Below are 22,735 nucleotides of genomic sequence, written 5' to 3' on the forward strand. Positions count from 1 at the left end.
AGAAGACTTAGAAACAAAGTCAGTCTGGATTTTATTATTCTTAATCAGTAATTCCTTTGCTTTCTATTACAAGGCTTCATGTGTCTGGCACCAGCTCTGCCCTAGTTAGTAGTTAACACAATAGGATGCCACCATCTACAGTGATCAGTCAGGTACGGACACCGTGTAAGTGAAAAGGAGAGGGGAGGGGAGTCAGTACCTCCGTCTCCTAAGGCAGGGATCGGCAAACCTTTGCTATCAAGACAGATGATAACCACGTTTGGTGTTACGGGCCACAAGGAGTCTCTCAGATATTCTTTGGATGTTATCTCTGAAATTTTTTTGAGTACTATCCTTTACAAAATTTAAAAGCCATTCTTAGCTCCCAGGCTATCCCCAAACAGGCCATGGGCCAGGTAGTAGTTTGCAGACCCTTGAACTAAAGCATATATTCCTCCATATATTCACTCGTTCAACAAAATCTGGTTATCTACTAAGAGCTGAGTACCAAGCCGTAATGAGGGTGTTCAAACTCTAAGAAGCACATTTTCGGCAGTTCGGGAACACGTTTTGGATTCCTCCCCCATCGGTTCTACACATAGCAACCTCTGATTACCCCTTCAACTGAATTTAACTAACGTTCAAGTGACCAGATGTCAAGCATTCCTAACTCCTGCCAGGTGAAAATCAAAAATTAAATGCTGCCCTGATCTCAGCAACTGCTGTGGTAGAAAGGTTTGAATCATGACTCCAGTCAGCAAGCCTTTTCCTTCTCACAGGAGAGTTTTACAGACTCCTATTGCAGAAGCTAATTATAACTTCTGCACTTAAGCAAGTTTGCTACAGAACATTTTCATGTTTTTTATCCATTGCCATCCACAAATCTAAAGAGAGAAGCATCAACCTTCCACGTTTTAGAAGAAACTGCTTTAGCAATGAGGATACCTGTGTCGAGACAGGATTCAGATACTCTAACACACAAGCTAAGAAGTCCTAATTTGGCCATTAAGTCACCCACAAGGTCGTACTCCAAATCCACAAGGAGAGACACTCAAGATTTCACACCTAGGCTATCTAAGGGACTCAAATGGCACTGGACTTGCCTCGTGGGGGACACTTCCTAAAAGCCACACTACCCAAAGGCAAAGAAAAGAACCGGGGGAAGATTAAATGTCTGTGGGACCTGGCAGGTGCACTAAATGAAAGAAGCAGCATGGCTAAGGACTGAGGCAAACAGACATCCATACTCGCCCTCTCACGGAGGCTCCACAGACTGTCAACCATGCAAGTATTCCAGGCCCATGTTACCATTAAAATTTCCCATTTTAAGAGAGAAACCAGAGATTCACATTTGTATGTGTTATCATAGAACTTTGAAATATTGCAACTAAGTCTGGAGAAAATTTAACATTTCAGGGGCCCAAAACAAAAATGCTAGGTAAGATTTTCCAGGTAAAACACAACAGAAGAGAAAGACACAGTAGTTAAGGACATGCATCTAGCAACTGCTCAATCACTGGAACTGTTATATAATAAAAGCAACATTTTTTTTTTTGCAAATATATTAGGTCAGTGAATCTCATCACAATGCCAGAAGTGCTATTATTATCCCTATAGAAGAGCAAACCAAGACAGAACAATTAAGCAAGATACTAGACCAGAGGTCCCTGTGATCTCAGGCTTATCTGACTCCAGAATCAATCTGCTCTGCTCTACTGTAAATTCACCTACAGAGCAACCATTATTAGTGGGAATTTGTCATGAATGTGCATGCTATCATAAAGGGCCAAAGAACAGGTCCATAAGCATTTTAAAGAAACAAAACAGGCCACTTGCATTTTGGACCTACAAATTCTATGTTAGTTCATGGCAACTATTCTGTGCCATGATAGCCAATGCATACATTAACCGGGAAATCAGATCATCTCCTTGGGCAGTAACGACAGGGGAGGAAAAAGGACTAAAGTACAATGAAGGTCTAATATAAAGTGAGCAAAGGCCATGATCTTGTTTACCTTTTGTCCCAGGGGAGGAGAGAATTAAACTAAACTGTATCAAAAACCTCATTCAAGAGCTCCCTAGAGCTCTTTACTAGATGATGTCTCAACAACTCAGAGGCAACATTTGTTAAGGAAAATGGAGGAAGGACAGTGCAACAGAATTTCAGATATTACTCTGGCAATTCTGACGTTTTCACACTTTTTCTGCATTCTTAAACTGAAAGTTCTTCGACCTTTTATGACATCTTCAGCCTCATCCATTAGTATCACTTTGATTGCCTACATGTTTCCTAGCTCATTATGCTTCTGATTTTTCTGTGATCCGGAGAGAGCAGAAACTGTCAAAATGTGTATGTTAGATTTTAATGTTCTTTTGGGTCAGCTATTTCTGGAGTTCAGGCCTCTTTGAGCTCACTTTCAGATTTAAGATTGTATTCTGGAGCATTATGTGCAGGCAACTATAGCTAAAAATTTTCTTGCAATTTTAATATGTATTTTCACTGAAAATCACAGAACTACAGTCATACAGAATCTAGTCTTTATCACCCAAAAGCTGTATTACAGAAAAAAAAGAACCTTTGCCCAAATCATGTGGTCTTAATATCTCATAAATAAAATTACTAGATTTTTTTCTTCAAATTTGAGGTTTGAAAAGGCAGGATCCCTCTGATGAAACCTGGGAGCCTGGGGGAGCCTGGGTGGTTCAGCCCATTAAACATCTGTCTTCAGCTCAGGTCATGACCCTGGGGTCCTGGGACTGTGGCCCACATTGGGCTCCCTGCTCAGCGCGGAACCTGCTTCTCCCTCTCCCACTGCCCCTCCTACCTGTGTGAGCACTGGCTCTTGCTGGGTCTCTCTCAAATAAATTAAAAAACAAAACCAAGAAAACTTGGAGCCTTATTCAAGAAGCTGCAAAGCTGACCCCCGCAGGAACTGTCCTATGCCTCTTTTCCAGTGGGGGTGGTGGTGAGTGGGGGGTAGGAGTGGGAGAGGAAACCTACAGCCTGGAGTTTATAGCTTAATACCACTACTTTTAAAAACAGTTAGGAGAAGGGACTCCCCTTCCTTCTCTTTCTTCCTTCACAGATACCAGTAAATTTTATAGCTCCTCAGGTGGTTCCAATGTGCAGCCAAGACTGAGAACCACTGTTTTAAAAGGAACCCTATCAAAGATCCCTTACGTGGAAGATCAATCACAGAAACAGAATTTTCTTACCCCTTAAAAGTAGGGGGTGTAAACTACTGTATACTAGTTTTCTGGTACTCATGGGTATTATTTAAAACAAGGTTAACAGATATCACTGGGTTACATAAAGTTATCCTGCCCCTTTCTGACTTCTCAGAGGCTAATAAAGTACCAGATTCTCCAAGAAAAGGCTTTCCTTTCCTTCATTCTCCTCCCCCGACCTGATGTCTGGCACTCAGTGGAACAAACCCACTCTAAGAAATATAACCTTTAAAACAAATCCTGAGGATTGGACAAAACATTTGGCTGCAGTGAAATTTTATACTAATATTTGAAATAAGTTCTACTGAATGGAATTAGAAATATTTTGTTAGTGATTTTGCCCATAATATTTGACTAAAATTAATCCTTTGGGAAATAAATGCATTGTTGCTCCATCTGTGGATACTTGAAATCTTTTCTAGGGCTTAGAAGCTTGTAGTTAATGGCAAAGGAGCAAAACAAACGGAACCTTTTTTTTTTTTTAAGGTTTTATTTCAGAGAGAGTGAGCGAGGGGCAGAGAGAGAAGGAGACTCCTCACCAAGCAAGGAGCCCCACAGGAGGCTCAATCCCAGGACCTCAGGATCATGACCTGAGTCAAAGGCAGATGCTTAACTGACTGAGCCACCCAGGCACCACACAAATGGAACTCTTACAGATTAATTTAAAAGGAGAAGTCTGTGAAACAGGTCTTATTTGTCCACCTCAACTGAAAGGTTGTCATCTGGACAATACTTAGGCCAGGCACAGTGATAACTACCATGTCATATCAAGTCTTTTTCAGCAGGCAGGAGGCTTGATGCCTCATGAACTTTGGAGTTTGGTTATTATCATTATTTTTAATCACATTTGATTATGTGTGTGTTTTTTTTAAATCATTGTCAAAAAAAGTCATGAGCAAGAAGAGAAAGTTTTACATACTAAGAATAGTGGCTTTATAATTTTCACTTTCTGAAGAAGAAAGTTTCAAATAGAAGTAGTGGTAATTGTGACCTAGAATTTAGAAATGTAGATTATATAAATGTGAGGGCATCAAATTTATGAAGACAGTGAGTTACAGAGAATCCTCTTTCAAATTTTTGTTTAAAAGCTATTAAAGTACGCCACAGAGCTTGATACCATGTATATTTTCGACATTATAAACTTATGAGACTCCACTGCATTTTCTCAAATTTAGAGTGATGTTCATTTTCCTAATGATGAATCATACAAAATCAAAGTAGTTCCAGTTAGAAGCTGGTTCCTTAAGTTTTTAAAGATTCAGTGTTATTTCACAAGTTTGTCTGGAAACTGCAGAGACAATGGCTATTTATTAGCAAACGTTCAAAAGACTGAGACTCCAAATTTAAGGAAATAAATCAGTCTAATAGGGCAAACTGATTTCTTCTTTACCCTGAAAAAAACAACAAAAAAAAAAAGAATGAGAACTGAAAAAACCTTTTTTTTTTTTTTTTTTTTTGCTTGCTTTAGGGAGAATATCACTCTACTGGCTGCTGTGGCTTAAAGGCAAAAAGTAATAAAATCAGAAGGAAATAATTTTCTTTTTAAAAGAAAACACTCTATAAAAAACTAGGGGAATAAGAGTGGTAAATGCTTAAGGAACTATCTATAGAGAGAGAATACGAAGTCATTTTTATAGAGTCAAGAGTGTTAAGGTTTTTGTCAGCTTTTTTCAATAAGAGACATTTTAAGCAAGTACCTTGTGTTTCTATAATACCCTTATTCAGTAGAAGTAAACAGAATCTGTACTACTCAGACACAATGACATAAAGATTTAACTTTAATAAAAAGGGGTCAATTTTTATTTAAATTTTTAATTTTAAGGGGGGGTCAAAAGGTAAAAAAAAGTTTATTGAATTTGGAGGTACCCCCTAGGTACCCCAGGACAGGAAACAAAAAGAAAGAAAAAAGAAAAGGTTTAACTAAAGTCTCCCAAGTAATACAACCACCAGGTTTAACAAGGAAGACCCTCTGTGTATATCATCAGAATGTACAACTGAATTACCAAGTGCTTCATACCATAACCTTTGCATAGGGCAAGACATACCCAGCCTTATTCTTTTGCTTCAACAGATTTTGAGACCTAATGCAAAGGTCATTCTATGTGTTAGTATGCTGAAGCACCTGTTACTTATTTGGAGCCCTGAATGAATTACCATGTGGAGAAGTCACCGAGCAGCTTTCCTTCAGCTCTGGGTTTGCCAAAAAACACTACTCAAGAAAACCAAATAAGTTTTCTTTTTCTCTTTTCAAAAGTCCTGCTGATTCATAAGAAGAAAAAGTATTAGAATATAATTCTAGTGCAACTCTTTTTTCCCCAATATTAAGAAAAAACATTTTTAAAGAAGAAAACTTCATAAAAATAGTATTTCAGGAAGTAAATCTGCCATGTTATGTGCCACTTTGTTACTCAAAAGTCACATACATAAAAGTCACTCAAAGCAAAAATTTATCAAGTTCAGTTTCTCTCATTTATGCTAGTTTCATCATGAATAATATACCTGCTTTAAAAAAAAACATCTACGGTAATGTTCAAAAGAAATTAAAAACTGAGATTTAACAGCAAAATGAAATTCTTCATCTTAGAGAACCAATTTATTCATAAAATTTCCTCATCCTTTTTCCAAGTATCTGTGCAAAATATTTAAAAGGTGTTTAGAAACCTAACATTTCCATGCTCCGCTAGCCTTTGCCAAGTATTTCAACACAGAACTGTGTACACACAGGACTGTATAGAGGATAATAAAATCTGAAAGAACAAAGGAGTTTTCTTTTTACTAAAGACATGTGGAGACTTTAAACTAAAACCTGTTAAGTAAATCTGGAACATAATAAATATTCCCAGATCAATTTTTTTTGTTTTTGTTTTTAAGCAGATTTAGAACGCCTCTTCTCTCAATATTATAGACATACTGAGCTGCCTTCATGACTACACTGTGCAAAATGAAGGATGATTTTTTGTTTCTATCTGCTGCAACTTTTATTAAGTCTATCAAAACAAGGACTCGCTCCTCTATCAAGCTTCATGATGCTTTTGTTTGAAGTCACCCCCAGCCCAGCAGTTTAATCACTAAATTCAGAGATGGACCTTTGTTGTTTGAAGCTCTATTTATACTGCTTCTTCTCAACCAATACCCAGCCACAAACACTTCACCTTAAACTGTACTAATACCTTCTCGATTTTTCACACGGTCTACCCCAGCTATCAAGCTATGATACAGCAAATACGACCTCAATGAATAGGAACCGGTTCTTCTAGCGCCCCTATGTAGGACGTTCTATTTCACTTACTCCGAAGTATTTTTGTTCCCTTTGAAACTAATTAATCAAACATCCCAAATAACATAGCTATCTTTTATTTACAGACATCAGATAATTTCAAAGCACTACTACAGAATGGCACTAAATGCAAGCACTCTGTACAAAGATATTAAGTAACAAAAAGAAACTAAATTATTTTCCATTGATGTTATTTGTAAGTAACTGAGAGTCCAGGTTGTAAGCTGAGAGAAGGACATAGTTGAAAATAATTATCTACTGGCTTATTAAAGTTGTTTGTTAAAAGCATTGAGCATTTAAACCTATTCTGATCAGTTCAGAAATTGCTTCACTGAGTCTAAGGCCCTGTCATCGTATCGCTAGGACATCCCTAGTTTGCACGATAAGTTGCAAACTAGTACATATCTCTCATGAAAGAAAAATCATTACGTACTACCATAGTATGTTTCTACCTAGGCTTAGACTGAAATGAATCTGTCTTAAGCAGAGTCACAGGCAATAATACACAAAACACAAATGGTAAGTTCTATGTAAAGAACTAAAGTCCCAGTGTTTGCAGCTCATGTTTTAAGTTGTTTTGGGGCTTGCTTTGAGTTAGTGAGCTTCGGGAAAGTTTATTTGCAAGGTGAGACCCTAACAGCTTGCTATAGCAAGATCCAAAAACTAAAGACTTCCAACAATTACCAACTGAAGATTAGTTGTATTTCCAAGTATTAAAGCATTTCCAGAATAAACATTCCAAAGAAGAGTCCAAGATATGAAATAGCTTATGTGTGTATATAAATGAAACATAAGCTAAGAAATTAAGTACCAGACTCTAAAATAAAGGCAAACAGATTAAATCCCATCTGGTATCAACTCTATTAGATAATCTTTATTCCTACAGTGAAAATTTCCTTTAGTTTTCTCACCATTTTTTTATTGCATTTTCTTCATTTAGTTTTTTATATTAATTCCAGTATAGATAACATACAGTGTTATATCAGTTTCAGGGGTACCATGCAGTTTCAACAATTCTATACATTTACTCAGTGCTCATTATGATAAATGTATAATCTTCTCACTTCTAATCTTTCTGGTCTCCAAAAGTATGAATTTGTAACTCATTTTCCTTTAAAAGGAACAGTACTTTCCTCCATCTTAAATATTTGACAGGATTCTGATTTTTGACACATAGATTTATAGTAACATGATTTCACTACATCTCTGTCATTTACTTTAAAAGAAAAGCAGAATTTTATACTCTACTCTTTTGATATTAAATTCTGGGTATGTCAGAAACGGAAGGCAAATAAACTTACCTTCAGAGAATCAACTAAATCATCAACTAAAAAGAGGCGTCTCAATTCCTTTATCGTGCAGTTCACATGACCAAGAGCAGAATTACTGTATTTCTGAACCAACTCCTCAGATATAGCGACTTCAGATTCCAAATATGCCCTGAAAAACAAAACACGTCCTAACTGTCACTGATCAGAGTATTTGTCCTGGATGTCTATCAATCAGCAGTAATGTAATTGTAAAAGAAGACATTAGTTAAAATATTTTACCATAAAACCTGGATTCCAAATTAAGCACAATGTGAAAATTCACCAATCGATGCATATTTCACGGACATGCACACGGGCAGCTGATGAGCACAGAAAAAGATCATTTCCTTTCAAGTCAGACTGCTCTGGACTTGATTCTTATACTCTGCCACTTACTTGTCTATGTAACTTTGCAGTTATTAATTATCATGAGGATTCAGTGAGTACAGTGCTTAATGCAAGCAGGCATAAAGAAGCATTCAATAAATGGTAGCTGTTATGAGGGATTTGGGTTTTTTCTCTTTAAGCCGACATTATGCGGTCTCATTGGGTTTTCCTAACAAAGATCCTATTCATTCCCAAATACTACAGTCTCTCAGCATAACTTTTAGAGGAAACTGCCCAATAGGTCAAGGTCCAGATTGTGAAATGGCTACCACAAGTATGGTGTTAATGCTAGTAAAACATAATAGTTACTGTCCACGTAGATACCCCATTCTATACTAAGATACCTGGAATCATTCTATTTAGGAAGACAAACTGTAATGAAGAAGAAGAATCTTCGGCAGGAATGCAAGGAACTGTTTTATTAGTTATTATTTCAAAGAAGTCATTTTATCTTGGTAGAGTAGTACCAATTCAGAAATGCTAAGCATTGTCTTCTATCGTTGGAAGCAGCTCCTTATAACCCAGTCTCTCTTCATCACTCCCCGATGCTGGTGGACACTAGTTACTCATCCTGGAAAGAACAGTCATCTGATAATTCCCTGTCCCATGGTTTACTCCTATAATATGTCCCAAATATGTCTCTTCATTTTTACTCACTATGTTATCTCTCTAGTTTAAGTGTTCATTATTTAAAAACTGGAATATTCTGTATCCAAATGAATCGCTCATCTGTTTACATACTAATCCATTCCTTTAGTCAATGCCAGGTGAGTTTTATTTTAGCTCTCTTAGGTAGTGCTACTTAGACTGAACTCAGGTAGGAGTTAGAAGACCTGCTACTATCTAGCCATGTAACCTTGCAAAGTCATTTGACTTCTCAGGGTCATGGTTCCCACTCTATAAAATTAGAGAAACAGACCTTCTTAAATATCCAGGCTCAAACCTTCTGTGATTCTATGATTCCAACTTTTCAACCAGAACCCTCTTCAATCTTTTCAACCTAATTTTTTACTACTCACTATGTTGCAGCCAAATATGAGCCATTAATTATTTTTTAATCCTACTACCTTTGTTCATCATACTGTTTTCCTAATCCACAATGCTCTCCTCTTACCTCTAGTAATAGCATATCCAGTCAGTTAGTCCATCTCAAATCCCACCCATCTATGAGGCCTCTTTGGCTCTTTCCCTAAGATCTTATTATGCAATTCTAACAATGCTTTCTTTTGTGGTATTATTATAGCATTAGCCATATCCAGCCCTGACATACAGACATGTGTACACTTGTATATTTTTCCTACTAAAGTATAAACTGTTTAAGACCAAGAAAATATATTTACAATGATGGCATAGCACTCAGACAACTTATTGATTACCAGCAGGTATCCAGTTGTTATTATCAAGTTAAAAATGATCGAATATTCATATCTACCCTTAAATCAGCAATAATTTATTTGTGCAGCTTTGAGAGACACAGAACAGAAGCTGATATAACTTTAAGTTCGTATTCTGCTTCTTTGTACCACAGTTTTTGTTCTTGCAGAAGACAAGATGCCTGGCCAGCAGGCACAGAGTGGCACTCTCCATCAGTGAAATCCCATGGATATTTACATTCATTCAACTAGCATGTATGTAATATTAATGCAATGCCAGCACTGACATCACTCTTTTCCAGAGACCAAAGGTATTAGATATAGACAGGATGGTACCACCTTTAGAAATGTGACTGGGAGAACTTGGAAAAACTGTCCAACAGGATTAGTCTGGCATGTTGGCTGAATTTATAATGACTCTAAAAAAATCCTCTGAAGAATAAAGTGTTTCTAAAAAAATAGGGAATAAGACAGCCACCAGATTTTTCCCAAAAGTCTTCTTTAAAATCAAACGATGTCTCAGATTGATATTGTAGATAATTTAGAAGTTTTGGCTTGACAATATTTTTATATTATTTCAATATATCTAATTAAAAATCATATTCCTGTATGATTTTTGGCATGATATGGCTACCATTTTGAAGCTGCAATTTCAAGTTACTGAACTTCAAATGTTTCCCTCTCTGTGGAAAAGAAGAATACCATCTGTCTCATTAAGTTGTTATGAAAATTAAGTCTGTGCATAAAAGGCCAGGGACATATGAGCCACTCATAAATGTTGGTCTCTCTCCCAAACTTTTTTTTCTCTCCCAAACTTTTATAGCATCGTTACTTCATCAATATGAAGAGAGCTAAATAACCAATCTTTACAATAAGCAAAATAATATAGATTACAAAGTTTGAAAATTGGTTTACATTTACCCCTTAATATCAACTATATATGTTCTAGGTAGTTATATACTCATTCATGCCCACAGATACCTGCCTTACCAAAATAGTTTTAAAATATTCAAAATCTATTTGAGAAAAAAAATGATGTCTAAATACAAAACAATTAGAGATCATTTCAAAGCCAATAGGAAACGAATTCTCAGCTCATTTGGAGCCAGTATTAGGGAAGCCTTCAAAAAGTTACATCTTGAAATCAAACACAGAACCCAATAAAAAGTAAAATAGTTTGGGCAGCCCCGGTGGCGCAGCAGTTTAGCGCCGCCTGCAGCCCGGGGAGTGATCCTGGAGACCCGGGATCGAGTCCCACATCGGGCTTCCTGCATGGAGCCTGCTTCTCCCTCTGCCTGTGTCTCTGCCTCTCTCTCGCTCTCTCTGAATGAATAAATAAATCTTAAAAAAAAAAAATGTATAATAGTTTAGGTCATCTGAGAAGCTAAAAAGGCAGCATGAATGGGCATAACATCCTAGAAGAGGCAAATGAGAGACAAGATAAAGATATTTGGACTTGATCCTGTAGTGAACAGAAAGCCCGTTTGCCTAAAAATATAAAAGTATCTGAAGAAAATCTGACAACAGCTATAAAAGCTGAAACCTAGGTAACCAGAACCCAATTTGGTAACAAGTGAAGCCCATCCAGAGTAGACAAACTTCTTCTGTAAAGGCCTAGGAAAGAGCACTTAGGCTTTGAAGTCCACATGGCTTCTGGCACAATTGCTGCTATTATAGCATGATGAAAACAGCTAAATGATTGAGTATGCCTATGTTCAAATAAAACTTTATTTACAAAAGCAGGATTTGGTCCCTGGCTATAGTTTATGGACTTGTGTTCTACACTGAGGAAGCAGGAGAAAACAACACAACTTAGTTCTTTATTCGAGATGGAAACAGATAACATCAAAATTGGGAGCCTGAAATGAGGATAGCAGTGATATTACTGATAGAAATTGACAAGTTTGAGGGAAAAAACATTCATTTACAGACATGATCAGTTAGTGGCTGTTAAGGGCAGAGTGGGAAATGACTACCGATGGGTAGAAAATGTCTTTTTGGTGTGTTGAGAGTGTCTGGAACTAGATGGTAATGGTTGTACAATTCTAGGAACATATTAAAACCACTGAATTTTATAAATACATGAATTATATCCTAATTTTTTAAGACTGGGGAAAAAGACATGCTGAGTCTGAAGTCAGAGCAGAAGATCCAAACTGAGGTATGTCCTAATTGGTAATGGCCAATTAGGTATGTGATGCAAGAGTGTACTTATAAAAATAATGGCAGAAGATGATCATTTCAAGACAAGAAACGGCCACACAGACACACACCAAAGGACAACAGGACAATACAAAAGTATGCTTTACGGAATAAGAAAAGAAAACCAGACAGAAATAGAAGGGCAAGAGAACACACAGGCACAATAAGATAGCATTATAGAAAAACACGCACATACTAGTGGTAAGAAAGGTATTTCAAAGATCAGATAGCATAAAAAACAATAAAGAAAACAGAACTTTCACCAATCCTAATCATGTTAAAAAGATATAGCTTCTATTAAAGCAAAATTAGATAATCAATACCTAGTTCTAATAAATATTACTAACACATAGAATTAGGCTAATGACATATAAACTCAGTTTTTTCCATCATGAGCCCATGAAATAAATTACCTTTAACCCTTAAAAATCTCAAAAGCAGATGCTTTAGGTATAGTTTTTTAAGCAAACATCTGCAATGATCTTTGAGCAGTAAAAAATGCATGCCTGTAACTCTACAGAATGAGTCTTAATATTAATCCTGTTTATAGTGTTGCCAATGTGTGCCTTGTTTTTCAGACATCTCACCTGAATGGGTGGCCTTCATCTGATTTCTGGATAGCTTGGATCACACCCTTATATATCCTAAAGCTGATAGTCACAGAGAGCAGGGCCAAGACAATGTAGGCCGTTACACTCACAATGCTGAATACTGTCAATGAAAGCAGCAGGAATAAGCTGGCACCAAACACTACTCCAGTCTTCTTAATGTCTCTCCAGTAGAGGAGGTCAACAACTAAAAATTAAAAAAGAAGAAATCTGAAATTAGAACATTATTTTATCTACATCTCGACTTCACACATTTCTATTTGTTCCACCTACAGAAATTAAAAGGTCTCTATAGTAAAACGAAAACTTAAAGTACTAAAGAATTAACTTTGTAAGCTACATTTTAAACCTCTTCTAATTTGTAAATTAAAATCATACTTGCATCTGTTTACCATAAATTTTTCTCATGCAAATATGTTTCCTTCATGTCCAAATCACTCTGGCTATGCAAGACTGTTCAATATTGCAAGCCCCGTATAGCAGACTTCTAATCCAAAACAAGTTTTCTGAAAAAATCATCTTGAGGGTTTTCAACTTCATTCACTGCATGATATAAATACAAATAACAGAAAAAAATCCTAACTCACTAATGTAAAAATGTATTTATTTGCAAAAAAATCACTAATTCAAAAAATGTTAAGAAACAAAACTATGAAAAACTACACATAAGAGTTCTACAGCTTTGCTTTTAAGAGAGCTCTCTTTGAGAAATATGATGAAATTGTTTCCTACCCTGGCTATCATTAAAACAAAAATTTCCTACAAAGTCCAAAGACAAAGGGTAACAGCCTTTAGATTACCTGAAAAGCTACTTCTCTTTGAGAGTAAATACAGTGCCTAAAAATGTAGGTGTCCAAGAAAAAAAGAAAAACTAAATGTGTTACACTGTTATATAATGTTTATTAATAGAAAGGAGTCAGACAAAGCCAAACTTAGTAAGTTTGCTCTTGGCTTATGGTCAGAGCCATTGTGGGGATCAAATAACCATAGGCCTGCTGCGGTCTTAAGGTTGGGTTATGTACAACACACAAAGAATTCTGCAGTGTGCCAAAGGGTTCTTCTTGAATGCACAGGCTAAACATAATTCGTCTCTCTCTAGATTGTGAACCCGGGGAGGGAAAGGCTAATATTCTTATAGTAACATAAGTATGGGTATATTCTTCAGTACAATCTGAAGTACCTGTTAAGTTTTAAGATCAAGAAGGTAACAGAAAAATCACATTTCTAGGGGCTGCTTTGGTCTTGAGGTTCTCTAACGTATGTAACTTTCCTTTAGTTTTGTTCTATTCAATTAGCTTCCACTATTGTAAAAATAATATAGCAGCACAACTGAGAAATCACCAGAACTTGAAGTAGTGTATCTATGCTATTAAAATATCATGAATAATGTCATATTGAATAAAGACAGAGCAAGCAGTGCTAATAGTTTTGTGACATTCAGCAAACCTTTATTGAGCTGACTCTATTCAAGAAACTCAACCCAGTAGAATGAATTAAGAATCTGAAAATGAGGATGTGGGATTTTCTTTAAGGCCCTGTCCAACTCTAAAACACTCCAATTCTAGTAAGACAATAAGACACATAAAAATAATGACAAAAACAAAAAATAACTGTTGCACCACCATGAGAATTCAGAAAAGAAAAAAACCTGGAGAAAACTTTTCAAGACTGTGAAAAAAGTTGAGGTGGGTCCTAAAGAATGGGTAGTCCTGAAAACATAAAGATGCAGGCTTCATTGTAAGTCTCTGCTGCAAACGGTTCTCATAATTAATGTATTTTTGTTTTTGTTTTTTTTAAGGGGTACAATGAGAGGGTGGGGGAAACAATGATAAAGACTGCCCTTGGTAACATAATTCTTTCCTGTGAGGCTTCCCTGTGCCTCAAACAAAGCACTTAGATTCTGGTGTTGGATCACCTACACTCAACAACTGGCTTCATAATTTATTAGCTATGTGACCTCAGCAAGTCACTACATCTCTCTGTACCTCTGTTTCTGTATCTACAGAATGTGTATGCAAATAGGAATGATTCTATTCAGATATTGTGAGGATTAAGTAAAAAAATGAATTAACAAAAGTTTTCATTAGTAAGACAATGAATATAATGCACTTAATATAGTACAGGGCATATAATAAATTCTTAAAAATGTCAGGATTGTTATTTGTTGTTATTATGAACAACATCACAGTCACTATCACATTATTGTCACAGAGGTATTAAACATAAAGAAAAGAAAATTTCAGCCAAGTTAATAAATTATATTGCTGTTATAAACATACTTTATAAGCCACATGGAAAAGGATTTTCAAACTCATTTAAGATTTCACTAATACAGAACAGAAAGTTGATAACCCAGAATAATCAGCAAGTACACTCAAATTTTTAAATGAACAAATGCGCCTTTAAAAAAGTATGGTTCTCAAAGTGCTCCAAAACATTTATTAACCTTCAAAATCATTACTGGTTTTAAGTTAAAATAAATGCAGATACCTTCACTATTCCTTACCATCATTAAAAACTATTCAATAAGACCTGATTATAAAAGAAATGACTTCCAACTTGAGATGTACGACATAAATGACTAACCTAATTACCTAACGTAAGAGCTAGGTAACTGACTGACAGTTTCAATGATGAACTAAAAATTATTTATAATTGGCCTATGATTTCTAATACATATGGCAGAAGAAATTACCAGTAGCTGGGGTTCAAAAGACCCACAACCTAGTACTGGCTCTGCAACTGTACAACTCTGGATGAGACTCCCAATTTCTCAGTTAACCTCAGTTTTATCATCAGTAAACAGGGAATCAGAGAGATTTTTCTTTTCCCTTCAGAACTAACACACGGTTAGTACAACGATACACAATCAGTCCTGCATTCAAATTCCCAATCAGTGGATGTGAATTAATGAGATTTTATTGTTGTATCATCTGTGCCAAATATAAATCTTAAAATATCTCCTTCCTTTTTAGTTTTTGATTTTCTTGAGAGGGGCTTAAATATTTTTATTCATACCAGTCCTTTGAAATGAACTTTACTAAAAAAAAAAAAAAAATGCTTTCTTTTTTAAGTATCAAACCTTATTAAAACTTTAGGAAGACAAAAATTCATATTCCTACGATTTTTCAATCTATTTTTAACTATATCATTATGATCACAATATGATAGAAGCTTAAAAAAAAAAAAAAAAGAAAAAGACTGAGAAGCTACATACCTTTTAAGTCTGAGAGATGTTTCAAAAATCTTTTCCAGGTTGCTGATCTACATTTTCCACACAACCCCCTGTATTGCCTGAGTCAATATTTACCAGGTTTACATTGTGCCAAATACTGTTTATACATTATATAACATTATCTCTTTCAATTATTAAAACCCTAAGAGGCCGGCTTTCACCCAAGAAAGTGAGAACCAGCTCTTATATGATTGGACTCAGATCACTCAATTAGTAAGTGGTAGAACATGGAGTTCAACACAGACTTCCTACTGATCAAACTCATATGCCCCATGTAAGATGCCAAATTGAAAGTTCAGCACATTAATGTCCTTCAAAATGTCACATATACCTGTTGGCAGATAATCACCATATGTGAGATGAATCACAAAGGCCAAGAAAGTCAAGGTAAAACTAACAATAAGATAGGTTAATTAATAAGAGACATAAATTTTAATGTGACTACTTAACCTACAGTTAAATCCAAAAAGGAGGAAAGAACTCTTATTCCAATATACCTGAAGGTACTTTCTCAGAGTTGAAAACTGTAATCAAGTTGTGAAAAAAACATCTTTAAAGAGCCATGTGAATCTAATTAAGTAAAATAAGAAACTGTATCTATGGAAAAGTACATCAAATTATGTAGCTAGTAAGGACAGTGATGTAGATCTATATTACCAAAGAAACATGTCCATATTGATAAAAACAAAATGTCACAGAAAGATTCATATAATAAAATTTTAAAAACAGGATAACCATGAAGTCTGAAAGGATATCTAGTAAATACAGTTCGTACACCTCTGGGTAGTAGGGTTAATAGATAAGTTAAATTGCTTCTTTATTTCTTTCTATGCCATTTGAAATCATCTCTCTCCCTTCCTCATGGCAAACATGAATTACTATTATACTTAACAAAAAAATTCACCCCTTTCCATTCCTGTTCAATACCACTAAAGAACCTTCTCACACAAGTGAGGCTAGGTTTTCCTATGGGGAGGAGAATATAATGTACACTAGCTTAATAAATATTTAGATCCAGGTGATGGTTAAAATTTTAACAGTAGATAACTAAGTTGGTAACTGTGGTGCTTTGGGTTGAATCAACTCAATTTCCCCAAAGTTGATGATACTGGAATAGCCATATATTATGTCCAGTAGTATTCAGTGATTACAGCCTAAAATAACTACATAAGGGTACAGTAAGCTCTAACCTACTACTTTCTTTCTCCTATCGTATGATTCCTAGAATACAGTCTTTTCAATAAATGGAAGAGCTCTGAAAATCTCACGTGTAAGCCAAAGTCTATTACATAAACATATGCAAATAGCCATACAAGAATACTTAAAAGCAGATATGTTTGAAAGCTTTGTTAAAACAAGCCCTAGAAATGCCCTACTGGAGCCAGAGACTCTTAAAGCACTGAGGAGGAATAAAGGGAAAAGTCAAGAGAGATAAGACAACTAAGTAAAGAAGTCATACATAAGACAAAATTAATATATCCTAGAACAGGAAGGTCTGAGAAGCAGTCTACATTCTTACCAAAGTCACTATGCAAAATATAGAAGGATTTCAGTATTTTTCTGTAAAGAAATCTAAAAGACTGCTAATGAAGCTGTAAGGATGCAAAAATATTAAATTATAAAAATATTAGCATTGGGCAGCCCTGGTGGCTCAGCGGTTTAGCACCTGCCTTTGGCCCAGGGTGTGATCCTGGAGACCTGGGATTGAGTCCCACGTCAGGCTTCCTGCATGGAGCCTGCTTCTCCCTCTGCCTGTGTCTCTACCTCTTTCTCTGTGTCTCTCATGAATAAATAAATAAAATCTTAAAAAAATATATAAGCATTGTCCAATATTTCTATTCCTTCAGATTCTTTAAATTGGTTTTAATGAAAAAATTTAGCAAGATTTCAAAATTGTTTATTCTCAATTAGAGGGAAGTAGTCATAGAGTTTTAATAAAATCCTGAGAAATATATTCATATGCTGTTGCTTCTAATATTCATCAAGAGATTTATATCAGTTAATTAATTTAGATTTTCGGGATCCCTGGGTGGCGCAGCGGTTTAGCACCTGCCTTTGGCCCAGGGCGCCATCCTGGAGACTCGGGATCGAATCCCACATCAGGCTCTCGGTGCATGGAGTCTGCTTCTCCCTCTGCCTATGTCTCTGCCTCTCTCTCTCTCTCTCTCTCTCTCTCTGTGTGACTATCATAAATAAATAAAAATTAAAAAAAATTAGATTTTCAATCCAACTGTCAAAATCAGGCAGACATCACAAGAAAACTACAAACCAATATTCCTTATTAATACAGAAACAATAACCCTCAACGAAATACTAGCAAACTAGATTCAGCAACACATAAAAAGCATTATACACCATGGCCAAGTGGTATTTATCTCAGAAACACAAAGTTCATTCAACATATGAAAACCAATCAATATTAATAGAATTAAGGTCAAAAACTGCATGATCATCACAATAGTCACAGAAAAAGCATCTGACAAAATTCAGTACCCTTTCATTAAAACTCTCAACAAACTAGGAATATAAAGAATGTGTTTGGGCTACAAAGGGTATACAAAAAAAAAAAAAAAAAAACAACAGATAAAATCATACTTAATGGTCAAAGACTGAAAGTCTTCCCCCAAAACCAGGAACAAGACAAAGATACCCAATCTTTCCACTAATCAACACTGTCCTGGAGGTATGAAGTAAAGTAATTAGTCAAGAAAAAGAAATAAAAGACATCCTGACTATCAAGGAAGAAATTTAACCATCTCTACTTACAGATAACATGATATCGTATATGTAAAATCCTAAGGAAAACAGCTACTGGAATAAAAGCCCGCAGGACATAAGATTAAATTAATATACAAAAATCAATTGTATTTCTTTTATTTTTAAAGATTTTATTTATTTATTTATTTATTTATTTATTTATTTATTTATTTATTTATTTGAGAGAGCGACAGAGCAAGCATGAACAAGGTGGTGGGAGGATGGGCAGAGGGAGAGGGAGAAGCAGACTCCCCTCTGAGCAGGGAGCTGATGCAGGGCTTGATCCCAGGACCCTGGGATCATGACCTGAGCCGAAGGCAGATGCTTAACCACCTGAGCCACCCAGGCGCCCCTCAATTGTATTTCTTTAAACAGCAATGAACAATCTGAAAATGAATTAAGAAAATAATTCCATTTATAATAACATCAAAAAGAATATTTAAAAACAAAGTGAAAAAAATCCCCAAGACTTAGAAATTGAAAACTACAAAATACTGTTGAAAGAAATTAAAGAAGACTTAAATGGAAAAGACATATGTTTATGGATTAAAGGCATTATTATTAAGATGGTAATACTCCTTAAACTAATCTACATAGAGTACAATCTCTGTCAAAATCCTAACTGTCTTTAACAGAAATTGACAAGCCAACTGTAGACTTTGTATGGAAAAGGCAAGGTATCCAGAACAGTCAAAACAATCTTGAGAAAGAATCACAAACATGGAGAACTCACACTTCCTTTTTTCAAAACTTCCTACAAAACTATAGTAATCAAGTCAGTGTGGTAGTTGCACAAGGATGGATGACAGATCAACGGAATAAAATTAACAGCACAGAAATAATCCCTTCATGCACAGTCAGTTGATTTTGACAAGGATGTCAAGACAATTCAATAGGAGGAAATTTTTCAACAAATGGTGCTAGGACAACTAGATATTCAATTGCAAAAAAAAAAAAAAAAAAAAAAAGAAAAAGTTGGACTCCTATCTAACACCATATGTCAAAACTATGGATCAAGATGGATCACAGACCTGTAAAGCTGAAACTATAAAATTCTTTGAAGAAAAAAACAGGCACATATCTTCATGACTGTTAGGTCAGGCTGTAGTTTCTTAGGTGGGACACCAAAAGCACATGCAGTAATGGAAAAAAATTAGACCTCATTAAAATGAAAAACTCTAGGATCCCTGGGTGGCTCAGTGGTTTAGCGCCTGCCTTCCGCCCAGGACGTGATCCTGGAGTCCCACATCGGGCTCCCTGCATGGAGCCTGCTTCTTCCTCAGCCTGTGTCTTTGCCTCTCTCTCTCTCTCTCTCTCATGAATAAATAAATATAATCTTTGAAATAAAATAAATAAATAAAATGAAAAATTTTGTGCGTCAAAAAACACTATCAAAAGAGTACAAACACAACCCTCAGAATGGGAGAAAATATTCACAAATCAAACATCTGATAAGGGACTTCTATTCATAGTATATATATATATAAAAAAAAACTCTAACAACAATAAAAAGACAAGGCAATTAAAAATGGGCAAAGGATTTGAACAGACATTTCTCCAAAGAATATATACAAATGGCCAATAAGCAATGAAAAGATGCTCAACATTATTAGTTATTAGAGAAACGTAAATCAAAACCATAATCAGATACCACTTCAGACCCACTAGAATGGCTAATATTAAAAAGATGGACAATAGCAAGTGTTGACAAGAAGTAACAAAGATTGGGACCCTCTTACACTGCTGATAGAAATGTAAAATTCAGCCACTGTGAAAAACAAATTTGGCAATTTCTCAAAAAGTTAACACAGATTTACCACACAATCTAGCAATCCTACTCTTAGGAATTTCTAGTCAGAAGACTAGAAAACCTGCATCCACAAAAAAATTCTATTCATAGCAGCATTATTCCTAACAACCAAAAAAGAGCAAACAACCCAAAAGTTCAAAAATTGGTGAATGGATAAACAAAATATGGTATATCCATACAATAAAATATTATAGGTCCATAAAAAGGAATGAAGCACTGATACATGCTACAACATGGACAAACCTTGAAAACATCATGCTAAGTGAACAAAACCAGGCAAAAAGTCACATATTGTATGGTTCTCTTTTTATGTGATGTCTAAGAATAGGTGACTCTATAGAAACAGAAAGTAGATTAGTGGTTGTCAGGGGCTGGGAGAAACAGAGATGAGGAGTGACTGCTAATATGTATGGAGTTTTGGGGGGTATGGGTAAAAATGTCCTGGAATTAGATAATGATGATGGTTGCATAATTTTATGAATATATTGAAAAATCAAGGAATTGTACACCTAAAAAAATTTAAAACTAAAAAAAAAAATCGTTTTAACATCTGTTTCTCTAGTAGGTTGTAAACTGCACAAGACAGCACATTGCCTTAATATCTATCATATCCCCAGAGCTCAGCACAAAACCTAAACCAACTAAACTTTCAATAAGTATTACTGATTAGAATGAATGCATACTTTATGCCAGTTTGAGGCATGTACTAATTCTAATTCAAAACTTTTTTCTGTGCTTTAGATTGCAGTTTTATGTAAACTATTTTCAGATATCTACACTTACTCAATAACAAATAGCAATGCTTTCAGATAACTTATAAAACAGCAAATATTACTTTACAAGCTCATCTCTTCTTACTACACCCTGAAGGACTGATGAATGCCTTTCATCTTTATACTCCCATTACCTGCTTCATTAATATCTTCTGCAACGTCTGAATAGTGGCCAGATTATTCTTAGCAACAGAAACATTTAAATTTAAAACTATACTATTTTCAAATTAAAATAAAGGACATCTTTAAATATAAAATAGAAAGTGACTATAATGCTGATTTGGGGTTCTTCTGTGATTATTAGCTATTTATGAATAAAGAGTTAAATGGCCTCTTTATTCTTGAGATACCAAAATTAAGACAAAGGGCTTGTACAAGAAAAGCCTAACGTTTCATGGTTCCTCAAGTCTCCTTCTATACTGAAGAGTAAAGCATTAATCATGCAGGGTAACCTACCAGAGCCTTTAACTTTAGTCTTTTATGAAATATTCATGAAATATCCTTTTAAAGATCTGAGATTAATTGAACAATGCCTGTCCTCTCATAACTGTGGGAAATGCTTATGGACTACTATATTAAAATGATGCTGACCAATTTAAATAAATTCTGGTTGTTTAGAAAAAAGTGACTTACTGCAGTGCTTGCCCATTTTTATTTTCAAATTAATAATCTTAAAATTTTTTACTTTGTGTTTTGTACAGTGCTCAGAGCAGTAGCATCCTTTTCAAAGTAAAATTTTAATTTAAAAACTCTGTACACTGCAATCTTTTCTTCAAAATAAAAACTTTTGGCCCAATACAGAGTAAAAAGAGTTGCCTACACTTGGTAATCATAAAATGTCATCTGTCATAACTAAAAATAGTGCTACCATGCATGCCTTACATACAAAAGTCATCCAATTACATTTTGCCTCAAATCAAATTCTTACTAAGCTCTTCCTTGAATAGCCTGAAGTCAGGTTTCAATTTTAAAATCTTTTGTCTAGGGGGAAAAACGTTGAACTAGCTGGTCCTAAAAACACTGGTAGGACAGAGAATGCTGGCAGGACTAACTACTTCCTAAGCAAAAGCAAATATTAAGTTTTCTTTCATAAAGTCAGGCAGTTAAATGGGAAATAAATAAATATATATTAGAATGATAACAGAATGTCATTTTACAACCATAATCTTTAAATAATTATGTATCTATTAGAAAATCACAATCCTTAAATCAGATTCTTCCCAATTGCTAGGGAAAGTGACTAGAACTCAAGAGTTGATCATTTAACCCTACATAGTAAGCTTTTACCTCCACCCAGTAAGCACTCACCAAGCTAATGAATGATAGGTGGAAGGTCCAAAAAAGATCGTGCAGAGTGGGAACTTAACTCTTTCAGCAAAGACAGTAAGAAGGGCATGAGTCCTATTTCTTCCTTTGATTTACTATCAGTTATGACCCAGACTAGATCACTTAACCTAGTTTCCCCCTAGTATAAAATTAGAAAATAGATACCCAATTAGGTAGTGAGGCTGAAAAGAGATTTCACACATGGAAATATTTGGTGAACTAAACACAATAAATAAAGGCAATATCCTGAGACGAAGTCAAGTAGGGCAATCAATATTAAATGCAATGCCTCACAAAGCCAAGATTTTTTAAAATGTGAATTCAACTTTCTCTGAAAGCACAACTAATTTGGTTTCAGTGAGCAAGGTTCAGGTTCATGGATACCTACTATTGCTACAAAGTAGCTCAACCAAACAGTTGGCAAAAATACCAGCATTTCCCTTGGCCATCTCCTCCTCCTGTAACTAGAG

The 22,735-nt window shown here is 35.3% G+C and overlaps 1 protein-coding gene across 4 annotated transcripts in view; it reads right to left on the reverse strand.

Moving 5' to 3' along the window:
* Positions 1–22,735, reverse strand: part of RTN4 (reticulon 4) — a 70,470-nt gene that overhangs the window by 3,779 nt on the left and 43,956 nt on the right. For all 4 annotated transcript variants that reach the window (XM_025467282.3, XM_025467289.3, XM_025467296.3 and 1 more), the window contains 2 exons: positions 12,344–12,551; positions 7,786–7,924 (listed from right to left, as the gene is read on the reverse strand). In XM_025467282.3, coding sequence (XP_025323067.1) covers positions 7,786–7,924; positions 12,344–12,551 — 347 coding nt within the window. The remainder of the gene's footprint in view (positions 1–7,785; positions 7,925–12,343; positions 12,552–22,735) is intronic.

The sequence above is a fragment of the Canis lupus genome, chromosome 10 (assembly GCF_003254725.2).
Source record: "Canis lupus dingo isolate Sandy chromosome 10, ASM325472v2, whole genome shotgun sequence".
In the NCBI taxonomy this organism is placed as follows: Eukaryota; Metazoa; Chordata; class Mammalia; order Carnivora; family Canidae; genus Canis; species Canis lupus.